The 25120-nt window shown below is 47.9% G+C and overlaps 2 protein-coding genes across 3 annotated transcripts in view; both read right to left on the minus strand.

The window, feature by feature from the left end:
• Positions 1–536: 536 nt before the first annotated feature.
• On the minus strand, positions 537–21673 carry LOC125445180 (excitatory amino acid transporter 2-like). 2 transcript variants are annotated; one of them, XM_048518085.1, is made up of 12 exons: positions 21540–21673; positions 19913–20015; positions 19601–19767; positions 12857–13009; positions 10363–10613; positions 10086–10263; positions 8687–8813; positions 6515–6748; positions 5175–5369; positions 4899–5033; positions 3359–3593; positions 537–2709 (listed from the first exon to the last, which is right to left on the minus strand). In XM_048518085.1, the coding sequence occupies exons 2-12, from the start codon at positions 19954–19956 to the stop codon at positions 2614–2616; spliced, it is 1815 nt and encodes a 604-aa protein (XP_048374042.1). In that variant the 5' UTR covers positions 19957–20015; positions 21540–21673; the 3' UTR covers positions 537–2613. The 2 variants fall into 2 exon arrangements, with proteins under 2 accessions (XP_048374042.1, XP_048374043.1); XM_048518086.1 differs by having other exon boundaries at positions 19913–20020.
• Positions 21674–22615: 942 nt separating this feature from the next.
• The window catches only part of FLT3LG (fms related receptor tyrosine kinase 3 ligand), a 28948-nt gene continuing 26443 nt past the window's right edge, over positions 22616–25120 (minus strand). The window contains exons 8-9 of the mRNA XM_048517861.1: positions 24913–25085; positions 22616–23297 (exon numbers count right to left, since the gene is read on the minus strand). Coding sequence (XP_048373818.1) covers positions 23286–23297; positions 24913–25085 — 185 coding nt within the window. The 3' untranslated portion in view covers positions 22616–23285. The remainder of the gene's footprint in view (positions 23298–24912; positions 25086–25120) is intronic.

The raw sequence follows: 25120 nt of genomic DNA on the forward strand, positions 1-25120 counted from the left end.
CACAAATGCATCAGGAATATCCCAGCCTAGAATAGGCAACCCTGGCATAGTTTATTGAAGGCCTGTGACGCAGAGTGGTCAGCCGCAGTACTGCAGTTATACTTTTAAGGAAGTGGGTTTTCAGGTTTAAGGTTGACTTTCCCCACTTTTCAGGAAGTGGGTTTTCAGGCTTAAGGTTGACTTGTTGACCCAAAACATGGGCCCATTGCCTGATGTACTTTTTAGGTGGAAATATTTTAATCCGTTTATATCTTGGCAGGAATAACATAGTTCCTTTTTTTATCCTTCTCCCCTCTAGGGGGCTTTTGGGCTGCACCTCTACACACATTTACTTGTGAGTGGATCCCATTTAATTCGATGGGACCTCCTTCCAGGTAAACGTGTGTAGGAGGATCACCAGTGGTGTCTACCCATAAGGATTTGCTGAATCTCAGGAGATGTGGGAAGATCATTTATTACTTTGGGAAACTGCGGTGCAGCATCGAAGGGAGTAAATTTTGCTCTAGTCTGCAATTGAATAAAACATGATGCTTAACTCTGCTTCCGTCTCTGATTTATTGCTCAAAACCATTCACACGGACTGTTAAGGACCCCAAACATCCAGTCTATTGGACTTGGGATTCATTCCTGAATGTATGGAAAAGCCTGTCGCATTCTGAGTGTGAGAGGAATAAGGATAGAAGATCAATGTGATATCCAATATGAGCAGTAGGTGGCGATGTGGAGTCGCAGATGCCACTGAAAGGCACAATAGGGCCAGTCCCCCAGAAGGGAGTGCAGAAATCTGGACGCGTCTTTGACCCCTTCTGCACGTGCAGAATAACGCACTTTCAATCCACTTTCAATGCACTTTGCAGCTGGAATTTTACTGTGTGGAATAGTAAAATCCACTTGCAAACAATTGTGAAAGTGGACTGAATGTGCATTGTTCTGCATGTGCGGAAGGGGCCTTGTGGCCTGCAACCGGATTGGGACAGGCGCAAGGTGTAAGGGATGAAGAGTTCCTGGAGAGCCAAAGGTCCTTCTGGAGTAAGGAAGGAGGTGCAAGTACCTGGGCCCCTTTCGCCTTTGCTTGCACGGATTGCATAACGTGCCCGTCTTGCTTCACGCTCCCTTAGGGACCTTTTGCTGCAATAAGACTCAGCTCCACTTCAGGGATCACTGGTGCAGGATTACGCCGGCGGCTTGACTCCATCGTATTGAAGCAGCCTTTTGCGTCATTGCCTCTCCCCAGGCATTGATTAAATTCCTGGCTTTCTGCTGCTTAAGCCCAACAGACGGAGGCCTTTCCACTCCCCAACCCCCCCTCCCCCACCTCCCTGCAATCCCTTTCTGGTCTCTTTCTCCCCTTGGGAGCTGGGCAAACCATTCTGGGGGCGCAGCCTTTGCCACGGAGCCCTGTGCGGCAGCCACTGGTTTGCCCCTTCCGCACATGCAGAAATAATGGACGTTCGATCCACTTCGCAGCTGTGCGGAAGAGCAAAATCCACTTGCAAACAATTGTGAAAGTGGATTGCCTTTAGCAAGCCTTTATTGGCATAGATGACAGTGGATTGGAAGTTCATTATTCTGAGTGTACTGAAAGAGCCGCAGGGACCTTCATTGTCTGGCCTCTCCAGCAAAGCAGATCTCTTGTTGCAGGTGGCGGGCAAAGGCCTTTCCCTGCTGGCCACCAGCCAAGATGGGAAATGTGGTGCTAAAATGCAGCGCTCAGTGCAGGACAGCTTCCTACATGCACGCGCCTACTGATCTAAAAGGAAGGTCAGTGTTTTTTCCTGCCAAGAACAAGGGGAGTGGCTTCCTTAAAGGGGCATACAAGTTACATCCAGCCTTCAAAACACACGCTTGCACACGAACAAACACATGCGCACAGACACACACACTGTCTTTTGCTCTGATCTGGACGGTCCAGGCTAGCTTGACCTTATCAGATCTCAGAAGCTAAGCAAGGTCAGTCCTGGAGGCCACCGGAGAATCCCAAATTAGCAAAACAGGCTGAAAGTAATATAAGGCACTTTCGCACATGCAGAATAATCCACTTTCAATGCACTTTGCAGCTGGATTTCAATGTGCGGAATAGCAAAACCCGCTTGCAAACAATGGTGAAAGTGGATTGAAAGTGCGTTATTCTGCCTGTGCGGAAGGGCCCTCGCGAGAGGCATTAAGGTTGGAAATTACCCATGGATCAGAATAATGCAGCAAGTCACCGACAGAGATTTTTTTTGAAAACTGGAAGTCTCTGTGAGGGCAATCAGCCAGTCTGGAAATCAGGATTGTAGTTTTAGAAATTTGATAAAATAACCAGGGAGGGCGTAGGGAAAAGTCATAGAATCATAGAGTTGGAAGGGACCCCAAGGGCCATCAAGTCCAACCCCCTGCCATGCAGGAACACACAATCAAAGCACTCCTGACAGGTGGCCAGCCAGCTTCCGTTTAAAAACCTCCAAAGAAGGAGACTCCACCACAAGCCACCTATTGCTTAGGTGCTGGCTATAGATATGAAATATTGCCAATTGGATCACGATAATAAACCAGTGTGTTTTCTCCCACCCCTCTGTCTTGCTGAAGCCAGCAGCAGCTAATAAGGGGGGTCTGGGGGACAGGGAGGAAGAGTCATTCTTCGTCTTCCTCTTTCTTCTCTTCGTCATCTGCAGGTCCTTCTTCGTCCTTCTCACTGTACTGTGATGCTGCATCTATTTTTTCTGGTCGCTGCAAGGAAAAAATGTGGAGCAGGATTAAAATTCAGGGTTTTGTGGGGGGGGGAGGGGGGAGTTGTGTCTAGGGCCGATTATACACCGGTGCTCTGGCCAGCACTGAAGGGAGAGTCTTTTCAGGGCAGACCTGCTACTGATACCTTTCCCCCACACTCCTATTCACTGTACGGCAGATCCCATAGTCTACGACCCTTTCCGCACATGCAAAATAATGCGTTTTCAAACCACTTTCACCACTGTTTGCAAGTGGATTTTGCCATTCCGCACCGCTTCAAAGAGCACTGAAAGCAGTTTGAAAGTGCATTATTCTGCATGTGCGGAATGAGCCGTAGTGGACTCTAGCTGGACAATCAGATGCAATTCCCCACTCATGCACACGAAGTCTGCTGGTGACCTACCTCACCAGGTGTCTGTTGTGGGGAGAGGAAGGAGAAGGAACTTGTAAGCCACCTTGAGTCTCCTTACAGGAGTAAAAGGTGGGGTGCAAATCCAAACTCTTCATCTTCTTCTTCTTAGAAGACCGCAGAGGTAGGTAGACAAGTCCAGACCCCACAACGATAGTTTCCAAGTTTGTGTGATCTCAGCTGCTGAGAGCCTGCCCCAGTGAATTTTGTTACATTCATTTTGAGATTATGCTTCCTCACCTCTTCTTCTTCCTCCTCATCTTCCTGGCTGGGGAGGGCTGTATACTCCGACCCGATAGAACCTTCCCGTGAAACCTGGTGGTTGCCCACGACCTGCAGTTTGAGGGCAATGGAGTCCGGCCCGCGCCCCTCAGACCGGCCGTCGAGGATCGCCAACTCTTTCTGCGAGAGGTGGTGGATGATGCCGGCGCCAAAGGAATCGCCCACCACGTTGATGGAGGTTCTCATGCGATCTCTTGGAAGGAGAGGAGAAAACAAGGAAGGCATTAAAAATTGATGAGATGGAGCCCCAACCCAGCGTGTCTGATTTCTCTTTGTGGTTGCTGAAACCCATTGTGATTTTGATAGATCTCTGGGAAAGGGAAAATCACTGACTGAGGGATCCCTAAAGAGGACACTTGGGAAGAAGAAGAAGAAGAAGAAGAAGAAGAAGAAGAAGAAGAAGAAGAAGAAGAAGAAGAAGAGGAGGAGGAGGAGGAGGAGGAGGAGGAGGAGGAGGAGGAGGAGGAGGAGGAGGAGGAGGAGGAGGAGGAGGAGGAGGAGGAGTTTGGATTTATATCCCCCCTTTCTCTCCTGTAGGAGACTCAAGGGGCCTTACAATCTCCTTGCCCTTCCCCCCTCACAACAAACACCCGGTGAGGTGGGTGGGGCTGAGAGAGCTCCGAGAAGCTGTGACTAGCCCAAGGTCACCCAGCTGGGATGTAGGAGTGCAGAAACACCAAAGGAACCCCCAAAGGAGGAGGAGGAAGAAGAAGAAGAAGAAGAAGAAGAAGACGAAGAAGAAGAAGAAGAAGAATCTGGTTCACCAGATAAGCCTCTGCCACTCAGGGGGAGGAGTGGGGAATCAAACCAGGTTCTCCAGATTAGAACCCACCTGCTCTTAACCACTACACCATGCTGGGTATGTGAATAAACCGTTGAAATCAAACAACAGAGAAAGACGCCTCGTCAAATGAATGCTTTTCAGCGAGTGAATTCCACACTGGGCTGTGTGTTGCTTTCAAGCGCTGTGAAACTGAGAATTTTAGTAATGTCAACATGCCTTTAGAGAATGGATTGTTCCCCTTACAGTATTCTAATGATGGCCTCAAACGCTTTTCCTCTTTGTATTCTATACTCTGTCTCAGAGAAAGATGTTAGTATTGCGGCAAGGAGCTTTTACGCATTGAAGCATCCATTCAACACAAACATCAAAACAAAAGGGGGAAAAAATCACGTAATGGCAACCAGGAATCATTTCGAGGAGGCGAGTGCAAACATTCATCAATGGTAAAAGGGGGGGGGGCAGATTGAAAACGTTTTCAAAACACTTTCGGCGATCTGTGCGGAAAGCGCTGCCGTTTCATCATTAACGTTTCCGTGTTCCTCCAATGGCCACGCTGACTGCTCTAGACATTTACAAACAAAAGGCTCAGAAGTCGAGGGATAAGCTGGGCAAATCAATACAGGGAGGGAAAAGGCATCAAGCTCAGGTTTTGGCCAAGTCCCGCCGCCCTCTCCCGAGACCAGACCCTTGGACTCCTGTCCTCGTGACACTCACAATAGCCAGTCCACGGCAATGAGGAGGCTGATATCTTGAGTGGGGAGTCCCACGGCTGTCAGGATTAGCAACATGGTGACTAACCCCGCACTAGGTATACTAGCTGCTCCGACACTGGCCAATGTGGCTGTTATACTGCAGGAAGAGATAGAAAGAGAGAAATGGGATCAGGGGACTTCTACCCCTCCCTCCCTCCCCCCCGCCCCGCCCCTCACAGTAGGATTTGCTATATCTGACTCCAGAGAAACAGCCTCTCCCAAAAACAAAAGGACTCACCTGACTGTTGCTATCTGTCCGCCGTCCAAGGTTATACTATTCATCTGGGCAATGAAGATGGCAGCCACCGCCTCATAGAGAGCAGTGCCATCCATGTTGATAGTGGCACCGATGGGCAGCACAAAGCGCGTCACCCGCTTGTCAATTTTCAGGTTCTCTTCAAGGCAACGGAAAGTAACGGGCAGCGTGCCAGCACTAGCAGGACAGGGAAGGGACACGGGGAGAACAAGAAGAAGAGTAGAAGAGTTTGGATTTATATCCCCCCTTTCTCTCCTGCAGGAGACTCAAAGGGGCTGACAATCTCCTTGCCCTTCCCCCCCTCACAACAAACACCCTGTGAGGTAGGTGGGGCTGAGAGAGCTCCGAGAAGCTGTGACTAGCCCAAGGTCACCCAGCTGGCGTGTGTGGGAGTGCACAGGCTAATCTGAATTCCCCAGATAAGCCGCCACAGCTCAGGCGGCAGAGCTGGGAATCAAACCCGGTTCCTCCAGATTAGATACACGAGCTCTTAACCTCCTACGCCACTGCTGCTCCTTCCACAAGGGGGTGTTAGCTGCATTCAGAAATCATGAAGGAAGGACGTTAAACTTTTATATTATTTTATATTATTATATTATTGAGCACCGCCTTGAGCTGGTTTCAGTTCTACAAGTTAGTGGGAGAAAGAGCGGGAGGCAAGGAGAGAAAGAATTACTTAAGAACATAAGAAAGAGCCTGCTGGATCAGACCAGAGTCCATCTAGTCCAGCACTCACAGTGGCCCACAAGGTGCCTTTGGGAGCTCACGTGCAGGAGGTGAAAGCAGTGGCCTTCTGCTGCTGCTGCTCCCGAGCACCTGGTCTGCTCAGGCATTTGCAACCTCAGATCAAGGAGGATCAAGACTGGTAGCCATAGACTGACTTCTCCTTCATAAATCTGTCCAAGCCCCCTTTAAAGCTACCTGGGTTAGTGGCCATCACCACCTCCCGTGGCAGCATATTCCAAACACCAATCACGCGTTGCGTGAAGAAATGTTTCCTTGTATTAGTCCTAATTCTTCCCCCCAGCATTTTCTTAGCAGGTATGTGCCTGACAGGGACACTGTCCAACTAAAAGAGTTGTCCAATGTTTTCATTGAACAGGATCCTCCCAACAGGTGTTTCTTTGTGCAGCCTTTCCACTAATCATTGCACAGTCACCACCACTGGTAAATTGTGGCAAACACTTTCCTCCGGTTAGTAGAGCTCTCCAAAACTGCCCAAAAAGAGGGGCCAAATGAAGTTTGTGGGCCTGTTCACAAGCCAAATCACTGCCATGTCAATTATACCCAGCGGGGGAGAGGGACAGCAAAGTTGCCCACACCTGGAAGCGGTGCCAAGGGCCGTGATCCAGGCTTGGAAGATGCCCGCGTAGAAGATGATGGGGTTCTGACGGGTGATGAGGAAAAAGATGAGCGGCAGCACCAGAGCTCCGTGGATGACCAAGCCCACCACGACAGTCACCATGTACATGCCCAGCTGCCGAGCCACCGTCTCCAGGTCTTTGATAGCTGCGATCTTGCCGCAGATCAGCGAGGCAATGCCGAACGGTGAATACCTGCGGGAAGGAAGGGCAGGGGATGACATTTCAAGATTGTACGTGGCCATTAAGTGAGGCTGCGCTGTATCAGCAGTGGGGATGGAGGCCAAATGCTGCGGAGCCACCACAGAACAGAGAACCAGCGTGGTGTAGTGGTTAAGAACCGGTGCGCTCTAATGTGGAGAACCGGGTTTGATTCCCCGCTCTGCCACTGTGGAGGCTTATCTGGGGAACCAGATTAGTTTGTGCACTCCGACACAGGCCAGCTGGGTGACCTTGAGTTAGTCACAGTTCTTCGGAGCTCTGTCAGTCCCATCCATTTCACAGGGTGTTTGTTGCGGGGGGGGGGGGATGAGATTGTAAGCCCCTTTGAGTCTCCTTACAGGAGAGAAGCGGGGATATACATCCAAACTCTTCTCTTCTTCTACTTCAAGAAACTTCTGTGTGGTGTAGTGGTTAAGAGCAGGTGCACTCTAATCTGGAGAACCGGGTTTGATTCCCCGCTCTGCCACTGTGGAGGCTTATCTGGGGAACCAGATTAGTTTGTGCACTCCAACACAGGCCAGCTGGGTGACCTTGAGTTAGTCACAGTTCTTCGGAGCTCTGTCAGCCCCACCCACCTCACAGGGTGTTTGTTGTGAGGGGGGAAGGGAAAGGAGTTTGTAAGCCCCTTTGAGTCTCCTTACAGGAGAGAAAGGGGGGATATAAATCCAAACTCTTCTTCTTCATCATCCCAAAAATGGAAGTGATAGCAGACTGTTGGGATGTAAGCTAACCAAAGAGACTGAGGTGGTACCCTAAGGCCTAATGAGAAAATCTTTTTTTCCACAGGGCAATAATCGATAAAAGATGTTTACTGAATGGCTTCTGGTGGCTACTTGGCATTCAAGACGGCTTCCTGTCGTATTGGCGCAGAGTCCAAGAGTCTGCAGATCTGTAGTGACTGGAGAGGATTAATTTGGCAGTGAAGGAGACAGGGCTGAGAGTTCGCAGTTGGTTGGATGAGGAGTTAATATACACCATGTGCTTTTGGGGGACTGGTCTTCTTTTAGACTTTAGAACCCTTTGGCTGTCTGCCTGCTTCCTCCTGATCAGCTGGCACATTTGGAAAGAAGCGGATATTACAAAAGACACCTCAAGTCTCCGTTGTTACAAGGAAATTAATCCCATAAATGCTCTCCTGAACCACTGCCCAGGGAAGTGGATTAGAATCGGATTTGCACAGAGTCGCGTGGCGTAGTGGTGCTTGCACTGCCACTCACACGGTCAGGAGTTCGAGCCCCCTGTGGGTCAGATATCCGGGCAGCTGGTTCATGGTCAACTCAGCCATCCATCCATTCCTTGGTTGGTAAATGAGTACCTAGATCAGTGGTGGCGAACCTTTGGCACTCCAGATGTTATGGACTACAATTCCCATCAGTCCCTGCCAATTGGCCATGATGGCAGGGGCTGATGGGGATTGTAGTCCATAACATCTGGAGTGCCAAAGGTTCGCCACCACGGACCTAGATCATAGCTAGGGGGTAAAGAATAGCCAGGGAAAGCAATGGCAAACTACCCCACAAAAGAAGCTTGCCTATGAAATCACTGTTCGCAGTGGTACCCCAGGGTCGGACACGACTGAAGGGGAAACTTTACCTTTTACCTATGCACAGAGTCATATATACTCTCAAATATGCCCAGAATAATTTATACTTTGCTGCCATTTCTGGTGTAAAACTGAACTGTTTTTCTGCTGCAAAGGGATATATAAGTTTCACGATAGAAATAACAAAGGTTGTGCCATCTCGCCTCCATACAGAATTATGGCCGGTGGCGGATTTCCATTCTGACATGTAGTTCAGGCTGTGTTCCACATTCTCTCTCTCTCTATGGTCTAACTCTGAGGAGATCCTGGCAGGCTTCGAGCCGGGTGCTTCTTCCTCCGGGCTGCGTATCTGTGCTTGGGAGACTCACCACATGATCATAGAGACCAGCTTCATGATGATCTCATTGAGGATGTTGAAGAAGTCGGCCACGGGCTTTGCCTGCTCGCCCATCTTTCCCATGCAGATCCCAAAGGCTATGAAGAACCCAATCAGACCTGTTAGGCCGGGTGAGGCGGGAAAGGGGAATGAGAGAGAGAGAGAGAGAGAGAGAGAGAGAGAGAGCCATTAATGCGTGTGCTGCTGACCAGAGGTGGGATCCAGCAGGTTCTCACAGGTTCCCGAGAGTAGGTTACTAATTATTTGTGTGTGCCGAGAGGGGGTTACTAATTGGTGATTTTGCCACGTGATTTTTGCCTTAGTTATGCCCCTCCTCTCAGCAGTAGCGCGCAGAACTTGAAGCAGTCTAGCACAAGGTGCACCAGCGTGCGTGGCAGCCTGCGCCTGCGTGCATTCGTTTCCCGCCCAAGGACCGGCGCAGCGGCTGCGTCCTTGCCACAGTCCCGCCCAGGAATGCCCCACCCCCAGAATGCCCGGCCATGCCTCCATCATGCCCCGCCCAGCCCCATTGGCACTACACCACAGTTTGAATCCCACCACCATGGGAGCCTGTTACTAAAATTTTTGGATCCCACCACTGCTGCTGACCCTGCAGCTATTTGATTCACAGTGAGTTTTTCTTACTGTTTTTCGTTTACACAGCGATTCTCCCCCTGCAGTGTCCCTAACCAAGCTGATCCACCATTTTGCCTGGCCACAGGGTCCTTGCTCTTTCTGTGTGACCTCCTTTTGGGGACGTTGCCTGTTGCTTTTTTCAAGTGTGTGTGTGCGCTATGTTTGGTACGGTGTTACTTTGCTAGATCATGTAAATTTCATGTAAATTTCATGTAAATTTCAAGGATCTAACGCTCCAGGGATAGAATTTCAGTGTTAATTTTTTTTAAAAAAATAAGAAAGTCCTTCTGATCGTTTTGAAACGGTGGCCCAGAGAGTGGGAGAAACTGTTGTTGTGTGGGCAGGGGAAGGTGGGGAGGCGTGAAAAAAAAAAATCTGAAGGAAGCTAACACCAAGGCCCCTTCCGCACATGCAGAATAATGCGCTTTCAATCCACTTTCACAATTGTTTGCAAGTGGATTCGGCTATTCCGCACGGTAAAATCCAGCTGCAAAGTGCACTGAAAGTGGATTGAAAGTGCATTATTCTGCATGTGCGGAAGGGGCCCATGTGATCTCCTTTGCAGCCAGTTTATGGCACGCTAGTCATGTTTTCAAGGCAAGAGGCAAATAAAAAAGGTTTCCCACTGTCTACCTAAATACTAGCCAGGGCCTATCCTGCCTAGGTTGACAAGCTTAGACTAACCCGGGCCATCCAGGTCCTTGTGCTAACCTATTTACTTTCTGCCAAATGTCACAGAGTATCTTAACACTCACCCAAAACATTCATCCCATCTTTGAATTCCAACCGCTTCTGTGTCACGGTGCTCGGGCCCACGTTGACTTCTGTTATGGTAGCGTTGAGTACCGAACCATTGGCACGGACTATCTGACTGATGTTTTCCTTACGCACAACCACGGGCGGCACAGAGACCTTCGTCGAGACAGTTTGGATCTAGGGGCAAAAGCGAAGGGGAGGTGGAAACAATTCTGGCAAAGAGGTACCTGCTGCCAAGCGATCCCTGACCCACGCGACAACTGCGCGTTGCGCTACCTGCTGGAAACAGGCCTGCACTAGGTTTTCAGGGAACAAGTTCCGAATCAGGTCCAGAAAAGCGTCCAGACTGGAGACTTCCTCGTTTTTGGTCATCACGGTGGGTGTTTTCCTGAGTTTTGGGTTGCCCGGGTGGATTGACAGGACGAGGATGACCCCCAATATGGCCGCCAGCACTGTGGTTGACATGTAATAGACCATGGCGCGAGTGCCCATGCGCCCGCTGGACCTGGCGTCAAGGCTAGCCAGACCTGCCAACAAAATGATTCATAGCACCATAGAGTTAAAATGGATAGAGTGGCTGTGTCTAGCCCCACCCACCCACCCCTTCCCTTCTTTAGGTTATTTTGTTCGTTACAACAACAGAAAGAAATGCTGTATCAGAACAATACTTTATAACACCCAGCATCTTGTTTCTTACACTGGCCAGCCAGGTGCCTGCAGAAAGTTCGCAAGCAGAGCATAGAGATGCTAGAATCCAGGTAGGACCTGGGATCCCCTGAAGCACAGGTGTCCAATTCGTGGCCCTCCAGATGTTCATGAACTACAATTCCCATCAGCCCTTGCCAATATAGCCAATGCTCATATTGGGAGGGACTGATGGGAATTGTAGTTCATGGACATCTGGAGGGCTGTGAATTTGACACCCCTGAGGCCTGGAGCTACAACAGATCTCCAGATTACAGAGATCAGTTCCCCTGAAAAAAATAAATAGATGCTTTGAAGGGTGGACTTTATGCCACTGAGGTCCCAGCCTCCATCTCCAACTCTCCAGGAGATTCTCAGAATGGAGCCGGCAACCTCTTCCCCCCATCAGTGGCCATGGGGGCCTGGAAAGAGCAAGCAATATGACGAACACGTTGCCAGCTATGGTGGACAACCCCCCATGCCTGAACATGTCACACATCCCCACTTGAGGCAGCAACAGGAGCAAAAAGGGATGACACCATATCAAGTGGGGCTCTAGGAATTTCCCCAATCTCTGTGGTATTTGCCATTGAGACTGGGGGGACTCCTAAGGTTTTTTTTTCACCTGTCAAAGATGGGTTCCCATCCCCATTTTGAGTGAGACTCTAGGAATCTCCCCCCAATCTTTGTGGTATTTACCACAGAGATTGGAGGAATCTCTAAAGTTTGTTTGACGCAGCAAGATCATTGCATTGAGGGATGCTCCCCCTCATAAGAACATAAGAACATAAGAACATAAGAACATAAGAACAAGCCAGCTGGATCAGACCAGAATCCATCTAGTCCAGCTCTCTGCTACTCGCAGTGGCCCACCAGGTGCCATTGGGAGCTCACATGCAGGATGTGAATGCAATGGTCTTCTGCGGCTGCTGCTCCCGAGCACCTGGACTGTTAAGGCATTTGCAATCTCAGATCAAAGAGGATCAAGATTGGTAGCCATAGATCGACTTCTCCTCCATAAATCTGTCCAAACCCCTTTTAAAGCTATCCAGGTTAGTGGCCATCACCACCTCCTGTGGCAGCATATTCCAAACACCAATCACACGTTGCGTGAAGAAGTGTTTCCTTTTATTAGTCCTAATTCTTCCCCGCAGCATTTTCAGTGGATGCCCCCTGGTTCTAGTCTTGTAAGAAAGAGAAAAAATTCTCTCTGTCAACATTATCTACCCCATGCATAATTTTATAGACTTTGATCATATCCCTCCTCAGACGTCTCCTCTCCAAACTAAAGAGTCCCAAACGCTGCAGCCTCTCCTCATAAGGAAGGTGCTCCAGTCCCTCAATCATCCTCGTTGCTCTTCTCTGCACTTTTTCTATCTCTTCAATATCCTTTTTGAGATGTGGCGACCAGAACTGAACACAGTACTCCAAGTGCGGTCGCACCACTGCTTTATATAAGGGCATGACAATCTTTGCAGTTTTATTCTCAATTCCTTTCCTAATTATCCCCTCCCCATGCCCCATCTCCTAGCGACGTTCCCTCTCTCCTGACACCTGGCAACCCTAGCATGAAGTAACCCTCAGAGGCTTATCCACAGCTTGTCCTTCTGTTCATGGAAGTTCCATTTAGCTAGCACGGTTAAATAGACATTGGTAGACCTATCATACGTGACTTCTTCTAATTCCTGTGTGGTGGGTACAAGTTCCACAAATCAACTAGGCGCTGTGCAAAGTACCGTTGTTGGTATCCATCTTGGATTTCCTACCCCTCAACTTTTATCAGTAGCCTCTAAGTTTTCATATTGAAGATGGTGGCAATCCGTCTGTCAAGCTCCCCACCTATCAACCCACATGACCTGTTCTGCTCCACAGAAAAGGTGGGAGGACCATCCCAGGTGCTCTTCAAGCATAGGCGGCCACAAGTTGCCTGAGGAGAAATGGAACACTCTTTCCTCCAATCCCAGAATTCCATGGGTTCCATTTGCTGCCAGGACTAACCAATATGGCCTCCCACAGAGGACTGTGTAAGGGCCTGGAGCGTGGTGGTGGTGGTGGTTCTATGCCCCCCTCCCCCGCTCACTCTCACCGGAAATTAGGCTGGAGATCACGAGGGGCAAGATGAGCATTTTCAACATCCGCATGAGGATGTCACCAGGAAAAGAAATCAACATAAGCAGGTCACTATCCAGCGGCGGGAGCAACCTCAAGAGACTGCCAAACACAGAGCCCAAGATCACCCCTAAAAGGAAGAGTTGACATTAATAATCGAAATCCACAGTGTTGGCACATAACACACCAGACGTGACAGCGGTTGAGGAAAAGGAAGTGACCATCATCGACAGAGCAATACCTGGTGATAGCAGGGTCATTGACAAAGAACACGAGGAGGTCACTGAATACCACGATTTGAAAATCCAGATTCAGCGACTATGGCACAAACCAGCTGAGCAAAACAGGCTCATGGGTGCTGTGTGGTTTCCGGGCTGTATGGCCGTGTTCTAGCAGCATTCTCTCCTGACGATTCGCCTGCATCTGTGGCTGGCATCTTCAGAGGATCATTTCCCAGCCACAGATGCAGGTGAAACGTCAGGAGAGAATCCTGCTAGAACACGGCCAAACAGCCCAGAAACCACACAGCACCCCAGTGATTCCAGCCGTGAAAGCCTTCGACAAATCAGGCTCAATTTCTTAATCAGGTTGTTTACCAAATACCCATATACATAACATACATTTTCATTTCATTTGTTTCATTAAAGAACCCAAATACATTTCATTTGTTTCAAACAAGAATTCAGATACCAACAAGTTGTATAAAGAAACCAGTTATAGTTCCCGTTCACACAAGTTCGAAGTCTTCTACCTTTAAAAATCCATTCAAAAATTCAACTCTGTCACAATTGCATGAACGTTGCATGTCTACTGTTTATTTAACAAACCAGCTGAGGTCACCCCAAAGATAATCGGTACCCTGGGTGCTATTTCGAAAACACTAGCGTGGCCCTTGAAGCATCTTCGAATTGACAAAATCAACACCTGTCAGATTCAGAAGGATACATTACAATATCCCAGGCCTCAGACAAGGTCAAATCTTTCTATCTGCTTTGTGATCAGTCTCCTCAGAGATCCCTAGACGTTGCCAAATTCCTGGCGCTGGCACAACAGATTCGCCACAGATTTTAGTTTATTTATTTATTGTTTTAACTGCTGGAAATGTCTTTTACTTATTTTATTTACTTATTTTAACTTGATTCTCCTCAACCTCTCTGTTGTATTTTAAACTCATGCCAATAAAAGGTTGATGATGATGATATCCCAGGCCTCTGGGTGAGGAGGCTCAAGTTGTAATGAAAGACCGACAACAACCAGCTACAGAACAGGCAGCTGGGATATTAAACAAAACTAAATAATATAAAATGAATATAAAAATATTCCGGGTAGCCACGTTGGTCCAACGAACAATCCATACAGAAAAGCCTTTGATTAAGACCAACTCAAATGATCCGATCAGCGTGCAAACTTTTCAATATGGGATCAGTTCAAAGAGGCCATGTCCTACTTGGAGGACAGCCAGTCTGAAGGGGTTCATGCCCCCGAAGCCTCGCTGGGAAAACATCCAAAATAAGAATGGCTAGTTACAACTGGGGCAAGTGCAGAGTCAGAGGACAAGGGGCAGGGGCCGGAGGGCGGGGATCAAGGAGAACAGTCGCTCTTTCCTGATGCCTCTTGCCTGCACCGGCATAAGATCTCTTTATTAAAATTACGTTCACATTTTACAATCGCATCCCCCAATTCTTTTGAAAGGAAACCAAAACATGCATTCAGGATCAGAGTCAGCATGGCGTTGTGGTAAAGAGCAGGTGGATTCTAATCTGGAGAAGCAGGTGTGATTCCCCACTCTTCTACCTGAGTGGCAGAGACTGATCTGGTGAACCAGAATCGTTTCCAAACTCCTACATTCCTGCTGGGTGACCTTCGGTTAGTCACAGTTCTTTGGAACTCTCTCAGCCCCACCTACCGCGACTTCTCAATAATGCCCTTCTGGGATTATTACGATTTGGGGAAAAGTCATTGTGGAGAAGGGTAAACCTCTTATCTACACATCCTGTGGTCTTGATGCTGATTGGGTACTGGATACGTGGGAATTGGGTGGGAATTCATATCTGGTGAAGGGAGTTTTGACTTCTGAAAACTTACACCTCAGATACCTTATTGCAGTGGTGGCGAACCTTTGGCACTCCAGATGTTATGGACTACAATTCCCATCAGCCCCAGCCAGCACGGCCAATCGGCCATGCTGGCAGGGGCTGATGGGAATTGTAGTCCATAACATCTGGAGTGCCAAAGGTTCGCCACCATGGCAGGCTTATTGGGTCTCTAACTCGCTACTGGTCTCGAATCTGGAGGTACTGTAAATGTTTTGAGTTTCTACGACGATATCCTTTTAAACATTAGAAACCAACTGCTGTGGTATGCGCCAAAGTCTCAGCTGGAGTCACAAGTTAGCCTTCTTTCTGATTTAACCTCATAGATTTGATTCACACACACATACCCCAGTGGTGGGATTCAGCCGATTCGCACCACTTCGGCAGAAACCGGTTGTTAAAATGATGCTTGTCAACGATTATGCTTGTTATTGTTGAAGGCTTTCACAGCCGGATTCAACTGGTTCTGGTGGGTCTCCCGGGCTGTGTGGCCGTGGTCTGGTGTGTAACAGACTTCCCTCTGTGATACGCCTCTGAAGATGCCAGCCACAGATGCAGGCGAAACGTTAGGAACAAGATCCACCAGACCACGGCCACACAGCCACTGGAAAACCCACCACAACCAACCAGCTGATAAATTATTTGAATCCCACCACCGGAACCAGGTTGTTAAATTATTTGAATCCCACCACTGCGTGACATACCCCATTCTGGGTTCTGTATGGTTTCTGGGCTGTCTGGCCGTGTTCTAGCAGCATTCTCTCCTGACGTTTCGCCTGCATCTGTGGCTGGCATCTTCAGAGGATCCTCTGAAGATGCCAGCCACAGATGCAGGCGAAACGTCAGGAGAGAATGCTGCTAGAACACGGCCATACAGCCCGGAAACCACACAGCACCCAAGTGATTCCGGCCGTGAAAGCCTTCGACAATACATACCCCATTCTGTTTAATATTTGCGCTTTAAAAGCATGTTGGGAAATGTAAAGGCTTTCACAGCCGGAATCAATTGGCTGATGTGCCTTTTTCAGGCTGTGTGACATGCCTCTGAAGACGTTAAGAGCAAAAACTACCAGACCTCAGCTTGAAAAACCAACAGCAGGCACATTGGGAAGCCTGATTACGATTCTCCAATGTAACACCCTTTAATAATATCAACCCTTCCGCACATGCAGGATAATGCATTTTCAATCCACTTTCAATCCACTTTGCAGCTGGATTTTACTGTGTGAAATATCAACATCCACTTTCAAACAATCGTGAAAGTGGATTGAAAGTGCATTATTCTGCATGTGTGGAAGGGGCCAGGAGAATCTGAACTCTCTTTTTGATTGTGAATGCCCCCCTCCAAAACGACAGCCTTTCCCTGCACTTATTCCTGGAACACACTGGATCCTGCTTTGAGTTGTTATCGTTACAGCAACTCAAGAGGAGACCCCCTAATCCCATCTATTCCCCATTCCCACCCTGTAATTCTCTGTCCCTTCTAGCATGTGAAGATATTCTTCGGGCCCTCTTGTTCAAGCTGATTAGGATCTGGCAGTGGACGTAAGGCAGGGTCGCGGGGAAGCTACAGCAGTTGAGAGGGATTAGACCATGTTTAATTTTCTTTCTCTCAGGCAATGACGTCAGAGGAACAATAAGAGACTAATGAAATCCTGGCCCTTCCCCCCATCCGTCTCTGGGTTTGCCAGTCACTGGGGAATGAGAGGACAGTGAATATATATGATCTATTGACAGAAACAGAACGATACAGTAATGGGGGCAGCGACAGGGAGATGTTTGGGGTTCCGTGCAGGGCTGCCACCTCTCGGTTTATTTATTTTATTTATTGGAAGTATTTATTTGCTGCCTTCCTATAGTCCATATTCAAGGCAGTTCACAGAGCACAATAAAAATCTAATCCAATCCGATAATCAACGAACAATACAATGCAATAAAATCACACACTACTGTAAAAATCCAAACTACAATAAAGTGCACCTAGAACATCTCAATTGCTTTCTGCCAAGATCAAAGAGTAGTAGTAGTAGTAGTAGTAGTAGTAGTAGTAGTAGTAGTAGTAGTAGTAGTAGTAGTAGTAGTAGTAGTTTGGATTATACCCCACCTTTCTCTCCTGTAAGGAGACTCAAGGTGGCTCACAAGGTTCTTTCCCTTCCTCTCCCCACAGCAAAAATCTTGTGACGTAGGTGGGGCTGAGAGAATTCTAAGAGAACTGGGACTAGCCCAAGGTCACCCAGCAGGAATGTAGGAGTGCGGAAACACATCTGGTTCACCAGATAAGCCTCTGCCACTCAGGTGGAGGAGTGGGGAATCCAACCCGGTTCTCCAGATTAGAAGTCACCTGCTCTTAACCACTGCAGCACACTGACTCTCACTTCCAGAAGTAGATCCCATTACAAAACGTTGGACAGCCACTGCATTTACTATTTTATAGAAGAGGTGTGTGTGTGTGTGTTTAAAAAAAGATTGCCTAGTTGTTCACAGGTAAGAAAAGCTGTACCAACTGTTCCTTCTTTCAAACAATATTAAAGCTACAGAAGTCATTCCCTCATTCTGTTGCAAATGTACATTACAGAGGGGTTTTTTGTGTGTGTGAAGATGAAACGGAGAAGCGTGGAATGATGTTGTTAGCCACTCTGGGTACCCACTGGGGAGAAAACTGGAGTATACATATTTAAATAAAAGTTATGGACCCTCACTTGCCCTCTGGGTAGTGAGCATGCTCAGTCAATCCTCATTGGGCCAGTGGGGGAGTTGTCTTATTGTTGTCATCTAAAGTCATATTTTGATGCTTATCTTGGGAATTCCCAAGTAGCCAAGAGCCCTGATCTTGTCTGAAGGTGATAAGCATTCAAGTATAACATTTGAAACATTCGAAAGCCTTCGACAATTCAAGTATAACACTTCTAACACAAGGAGTGAGCTTGGTTGGGGGCATGAAGGAAAGATCAACAGTTTAGAAATTCACCTACAAATACACAAATCCTTCCCTTCCTAGGATTCCACAAAGTCTCAGGGACTTGGGCACACTTATTTCTCCACAGATGCCAGCCTCCAGCTACATTCAAACCTAATGCCTAAAAACAGCTATCATGATACCAACAATAGTGACGATGTGTGTAAGGTACAGGTAGACTTTGGTCCCTTCCGCACATGCAGAATAATGCACTTTCAATCCACTTTCAATGCGCTTTGCAGCTGGATTCTACTGTACGGAATGGCAAAATCCATGTGCAAACAATCGTGAAAGTGGATTGAAAGTGCGTTATTCGGCATGTGCGGAAAGGGGCCAATTTGATTGTGCCCTTCCAAAAATAGTCTTCTCCACCATTTTGGTTCCACCCTAAGTCCCATTCTCTTCCTTCTCTGCTTACAAGAAACAGATAATCCTTTTTAACACTCTGCTGTTTCAAGCCAGACTGTCCCCAAAGATGTCACCAGAGGTCAAGAACCCAGCCATGTTGCAGGGCAGTGTGGTGTGGGTAGGTGTGTCAGGCTGTGTGTTAAACATGGCTGGTTGCCCAGAAGCAGATTAGATTTGGGGTTATGGAGGGTTATTACCCAGTCTGGCTTGAGAAAAAGGTCTCACAATACATAATGCACCATTTATTTTTGCCAGGATGGGGGAGAAGCTCTTGAACCACAACAGTCTCAGCAACTGTTGTGAGGCAGTGCGGTCCAGTACGCAGAGAATAGGCCCACTTTCTTAAACATACTTGCTAGTAAATTAGAAGAATAGGATCATAGAATTGGAAGAGACCACAAAGGCCATCCAGTCCAACCCCCTGCCCTGCAGGAATACACAATCAAAGCACTCCCAACGTAAGTTCATCTAGCCTCTGTTTAAAAATCTCCAAAGAAGGAGACTCCACCGCTCTCTGAGGCAGTGAATTCCTCTGTCGAACAGCCCTGATGGTCAGAAAGTTCTTCCTAATGTTTAGGTGGACTCTCTTTTCCTGCACCTTGAATCCATTACTGCGTGTCCTAGTCCTTTACCACGCTGGATTTCCCAGGTCCTAGTCCTACACCACGCTGGCTCTCATGGTCATAGAAGCATAGAATCATAGAGCTGGAAGAGACCCCCAAGGGCCATCAAGTCCAACCCCCTGCAATGCAGGAACACACAATCAAAGCACTCCCGACATATGTTCATCCATATAGTCTGTTCAGTGGTGGGATTCAAACATTTTAACAACAGGTTCCGATGGTGGTGGGATTCAAATAACGACTGTTGAAAAGTATTTAAAAGTATTTTTAATATCGCTTTTTAAATTTTAAGTATTAAAAATATTAATACTTAATAAAAACATTTTAAGTATTTAAAAAGTGATGTTTTAAATTTTAACAACAGGTTCTACAGAACCTTCGGAACCCCCTGAATCCCACCTCTGTGTCTGTTTAAAAACCTCCAAAGAAGGAGACTCCACCACACCCCGCGGTTGTGGACTCCACAGGTCACAGGTGGCTACTCTCCGTTGATTCGCTCTGTACAGCTCTCTCATCACCTGTTACTATTTGCTCATTATTGAGGCACACTGATGGTGTGTTATGTAGACCGTAGAGGCGGTATAGCCTCTGCACAGAAGACTGTAAAGGACAGTTTGCGTGCAAGTTGCACCGAGCCTTACCAAGTATGGTCAAGGTGAGCAGCGCATTTCGCATCAGCCAGCCACAGTGCCGATCGAGGCACGGTCTCGGTAACTCTTCCAGGCTAATGTGGGAAGGACCGTCTGCCAGGGGGACCTCCACATGGTTAGTCATCTCCGGCGCCAGTCCTGAGGCCCCTTGGTTTTGGCTTGAGGAGACGAAGAGAGGGAGGGGGAGTTACATTTAGAAGAAAGAGAAGCCCTGTTCTTCATTGCTGATGACAGAGGGGCCAGGCTGGGAGGCTATTTGGTAACCACAGGTGACGTCTTACTGGTTTTTGTGCCGGCTCTCACCTGTGTTTTTGTCGCAGCCCCTTAGCCACGTGGTTTCTATCCATGCAGGTTCGCTGACTGGGAAAGCTGAGAGTATCCAACTTCACATCCTTTGATCCAAAGGCTTTGCTCCCAAACAACAGAAAACGAACATTATATTTAGCATATTTTAAAAGAGTTCAGAGCACTCTGCATGTTTATCTCGGGTGACGAATGGGGTCAGCTTCTGGTCGCCAGCGCAGTCAACCTGGCTTCATAAAGGGCCTCCAGTTGCAAATGTAAACGTGTGAAGGTTGGGGTCTTAAATGATGCCTGAACAGGTCCCTTCCGCACGTGCAGAATAATGAACTTTCAATCCGCTTCCACAATGGTTTGCAAGTGGATATTGCAATTCTGCACAGCAAAAGCCAGCTGCAAAGTGCATTGGAAATAAGATTGAAAGTGCATTATTCTGTAGGTGCAGAATGGGATTGAATGGTCTCTACTCCAGTCCTCTACCTGACAGACTGCCGCCTGAGCTGTGGAGGCTTATCTGGGGAATTCAGATTAGCCTGTACACTCCCACACACGCCAGCTGGGTGACCTTGGGCTAGTCACAGCTTCTCAGAGCTCTCTCAGCCCCACCCACCTCACAGGGTGTTTTTTGTGAGGGGGGAAGGGCAAGGAGATTGTAAGCCCCTTTGAGTCTCCTGCAGGAGAGAAAGGGGGGATATAAATCCAAACTCTTCTTCTTCTTCTTCAAATAGCTTCTGAATAAAATAAATTCTGCACCCATGAGGGAAACAGAAAAAGAACATTAATTTACATTTACACCTAGGAATAGGGGGATAAAATACTTCAGAAAAGAGAACAGAAGCCAGAATTGTATTCTTGGGGCGAATATTGGCCTTTCCTCAGCCTCAGGATTCTCACAGGGTCAACGTTAGCCCTTCTCTTCTTCCTCTTTTGTCTTGCCATCAAGTCACAGCTGACTAATCGTGGCCCTGTAGGATTTTCAAGGCAAGAGAGACCCTTAGAGGCGGTTTTTCATGGACTGCCTCCATGTCATGACCATGGTATTCCTTGGAAGTCTCCCAGCCAGGGTCAAGGCTGAGTGTAAAGGTCACCTGGCCTGATTCCCTGGCGTGAGTGGGGTCTAAACCTGGGTTTCCCAGGTCCTCGTCTGACACCTTAACCGTTACACCACGCTGCTTCTCTTTCCAAGCTGGCTTGCTGACTTTTTCACAATTCTAGCAGCTGCCTTCCGCAAGCAAGAATTAAGCAAAAGTTCACCTGGCGTTTTTGTCCTAGAGCGATGGCAAAACACAGAAGCAAGTTGTAAACTTATATATCACACACACACACACTCACATTTCAATTCCAAATCCTATTCCCTGATTTTTTTTCCACCCCATCAACCATGTATCCTGGGTACCAGAGCATCGGAAGAACACAGGTATCTCTGCTCAATTCCTTCCTTCGTTTATCCCATAAGGGGCAGAGCGCCCCCTAGAGGGGAGCATCCCACAACCTCCTCTTCATCCTCGTCCCAAAGCCTTGTACAGACTCTACAAGATGTTGTGCCCTACAAAGCATCTCCATTTTGCCTCTTGATGCCCCACCCTGCTGGTCATCTTCCCCACCCCCACCCAATTGCTCCTCGCCCTACCTGGGGAGGGGGGCCGTGGTCCGTCTCGGTGGAAGGCAGAGGGGGATCTGAAGGCGGCCAGCAGCAGCTTTGGAGCCCCGTCACTCGACGACGTCAAAGTCCAAGCATGGAGGGGGGGGGCAGGGAGGAGACGGTCAAGAAAGATTACAGACCAGAGAAAGGAGCACAGAAATGACACAGACAGAAGAAATGAACATGGGGATAATACCCCTAACTGAGACGGAGCAGACGGGCTTTGCTTAATCAGTGGCAAAAAAAAACAGGAGGGGGAGTCGACCGAAGCTGGTGGGCCAAGGTGGGCACCCACTTGGTTCGCAAAAGATGTGAGAGAGACACTGATCTTTCTGCCGTTTCGCAAACAGCGGCTCGGGGAACGCTTCCAGAGCGCGCCATCTGTCCCGAGAGTCTAGCGTACCAATCACCCGCATCTTCCGTCTTCTCTGGATCTAAATTCTAAATCCTTGGTTTTTTTTAAAAAAAAAACTAAAAATCCAGGCACGGTTAACTCCTGATCTGAAAGTCACTCACCATTGGCAAGAAGTAAAACTAGCATGCTCAATCGGTACAAAAATGGGTAAGCTTCAGAGTTACGCAGAGTTGTTCCGCAGATTGCAAAAGGGAGAAAGGAAGGCAATGGAGGACCGAAGAAGACGAGACAGAGGGAATAATGATTGAAAGCGGACATGTGGGGAGTTGTCTATCTACCTCTAAGTGGAACTTTTACCTGAAGAAACCATCCCAGAGGCGAGAATGCTTAAAAGCCAGCGTGGTATAGTGGTTAAGAGCAGATAGAATCTAATCTGGAGAACTGGGTTTGATTCCCTGCTCCTCCACCTGAGTGGCAGAGGCTTATCTGGTGAACCAGATGTGTTTCCCCACTCCCACATTCCTGCTGGGTGACCTTGGGCCAGTCACAGTTCTCTCGGAACTGTCTGTATCTGTTGTGGGGAGAGGAAGGGAAGGAGTTTGTAAGTCCCTTCGAGTCTCCTTACAGGAGAGAAAAGGAGGATATAAATCCAAACTCTTCTTCTTTTTCTTCTTTGTGCACCACCGCTTGAATAATAAATTCACACAGGTCCTAAAATGGTTTTTATTTTTACAAAATAAAAATATATATTAAAAAAAATCTGTTGTCAGTATAAAAATTGCAGTACAGCGCCATCGTCTGACACAATGTGGTACTGAAGCATCCGTGTCTTTCTCGTATATATACTGTCTTCCTTGTATATATATATTCCTTGTTTCTCCTCCGTACCCCACCTTTCCAAGCAGATACTTCAGGAGAAATGTTGGACCTTTTTTTGTTCTTGTGCTTTGTCATCATAAGGCTTTTCTGTTTTTCCTTTGCTTGTTACCAGAAGTTCCCAGTTTGTTCCAGCTTATATGGCATTTTTACACTTTTAAATAGTTTATACCATTTTTACATCACTTAACGCGTGCACCCACGCGTGAACACAAACACGTACACGCACAAAAGCGGAGTTCCAACAGGAAGAATTCTGCTGAATTTCAACTGTCTGATAGTAAAAAAATGAAAAGGACGACTGTAGAATTGTCCCACCTAGGAAAACATGCCCACAGGAGGGATTTTTAAAATGGAAATCCTCAAAATGTGGTCTCTGAAGTCTGCAAATTCAATCCAGCAGCAAGGACAGGAAGAGCAGGAAGCAACTTGCTGTTGAAGGTGCATAACTGGAAGGACGTTGTCCTTCTCAACTTTGGGACCAGATCATCCCTTCAATTCGCTCATACTTGAAGCTGCAGAAGACAGACAAGGTGGAAAAAGGATCGTGAGGCCAAAGGAAAGCCACGGCACTAACTCTGTTGCAGGAACAGGACTTTGGATCTCTGCGATATCTCCCTGGTTGTTTATTTATGTTAACTCCTTTGAAGCGCTCAGCCAGTGTGTGGTTCTGGAGGAAGCTTACAACTGAGCCTTGCAAAGCTATAAGACTGAAACAAATCAAACAGCTACAACATTCAAAGACCAGCAACAAGACCTTCAAAACACACCAGAAGGGTAACCATCCAGTGGTGGGATCAAAAAATTTTACTAACAGGTTCCCATGGTGGTGGGATTCAAACTGTGGCATAGCGCCAATGGGGCTGGGTGGGGCACGACGGGGGCGTGGCTGGGCATTCTGGAGGCAGGGCATTCCTGGGTGGGGCTGTGGCAAGGACGCAGCCACTGCGCCTGTCCTTGGGCGGGAAACGAATGCACGCAGGCACAGGCTGCCACGCACGCCGGTGCACCTCCTGCTAGACTGCTTCAAGTTCTGCGCGCTACTGCTGAGAGGAGGGGCATAACTAAGGCAAAAATCACGTGGCAAAATCACCAATTAGTAACCCCCTCTCGGCACACACAAATAATTAGTAACCTACTCTCGGGAACCTGTGAGAACCTGCTGGATCCCACCTCTGTAACCATCACCAATGCTACTGCTCTTCTCCTTCACTCAGAATGCTCACGGGCAGCAGACTCCGGACAGACAGGAGGAACTATTTTCTTCAACCACTGCAATCATTCGTCGGAAAAACTTACTGTCACAAGATGTAGTACTGAAGCTTACAACAAAACAAATAGGGTTGAAGTGCAGAGACTAGCACTAGAGACTCTGCCAAGTGTTGCTTAGCCTGTTGAAGGAAAATGAACTAAATAGCCTTTACAAAAGGGCAGCTAAAAGATCTTTGGAAAACTGACCAAGTGGATATTTGCTTCCATGAAACAAGAAGCAAAAAAATCCCATACATTATTTCTGCGTTGTCTGAGGAAATCTTTCCTTGTGCTGGTTCCCTCCTGCGACTTCTCCTTAGCTTCCTTGGGAGACCCGGAAGTCTCAATTTTTCCATTTACTTCCTCCATACCATGCCTTGTTTCAGACAACTTGGTTATGTCTTGTTTTAGGTTACCTTTCCTCCCTAAAGGAGGAAGGAGCAGCAGTGGCGTAGGAGGTTAAGAGCTCGTGTATCTAATCTGGAGGAACCGGGTTTGATTCCCAGCTCTGCCGCCTGAGCTGTGGAGGCTTATCTGGGGAATTCAGATTAGCCTGTCCACTCCCACACATGCCAGCTGGGTGACCTTGGGCTAGTCACAGCTTCTCGGAGCTCTCTCAGCCCCACCTACCTCACAGGGTGTTTGTTGTGAGGGGGGAAGGGCAAGGAGATTGTCAGCCCCTTTGAGTCTCCTGCAGGAGAGAAAGGGAGGATGTAAATCCAAACTCTTCTTCTTCTTCTTCTAAAGCAAAAAAAAAAAACCTTTTCCACTTTAAGGAGGTGCTTGTGCCCCTTCGTCGTTTACGTTTTCCCCCTTTGCTGCATTTCTTCTACCTCTAGATCTCTGACTGAAGGCGGACTCCTTCCATTTCAGACTTACCGGCTGTGGCTGGAATGTGCTCCGGCTTGAACATTTCACGCTGATGAAAAGATAGACCAACAATGAAATCGGAATCAGAAGCCAGTGGTGTCTTTGGTGGTTGGCTGCTTTGGACGCCTCGATGGTGTTCAGCATTTGAGAAGAGTAGCTGACGTACGGAGTGCTAAGAGAATCTGTCAAGAAAAGAGGAAGAGTTTAGATTTATACC

This window comes from Sphaerodactylus townsendi, linkage group LG15, assembly GCF_021028975.2.
Source record: "Sphaerodactylus townsendi isolate TG3544 linkage group LG15, MPM_Stown_v2.3, whole genome shotgun sequence".
NCBI classification, from domain to species: Eukaryota; Metazoa; Chordata; class Lepidosauria; order Squamata; family Sphaerodactylidae; genus Sphaerodactylus; species Sphaerodactylus townsendi.

Excerpts from the sequence above, each read along its gene's own strand:
- LOC125445180 (XM_048518085.1), bottom strand. The coding sequence starts at position 19,956 with ATGGATAGAAACCACGTGGCTAAGGGGCTGCGACAAAAACACAG. Across the intron at positions 13,010-19,600 it reads GCTCACCTTGACCATACTTG|GGGTGATCTTGGGCTCTGTG; the intron begins GTAAGGCTCGGT and ends TCTTCCTTTTAG. Across the intron at positions 5,034-5,174 it reads GGACAGATAGCAACAGTCAG|TATAACAGCCACATTGGCCA; the intron begins GTGAGTCCTTTT and ends CTCTTCCTGCAG.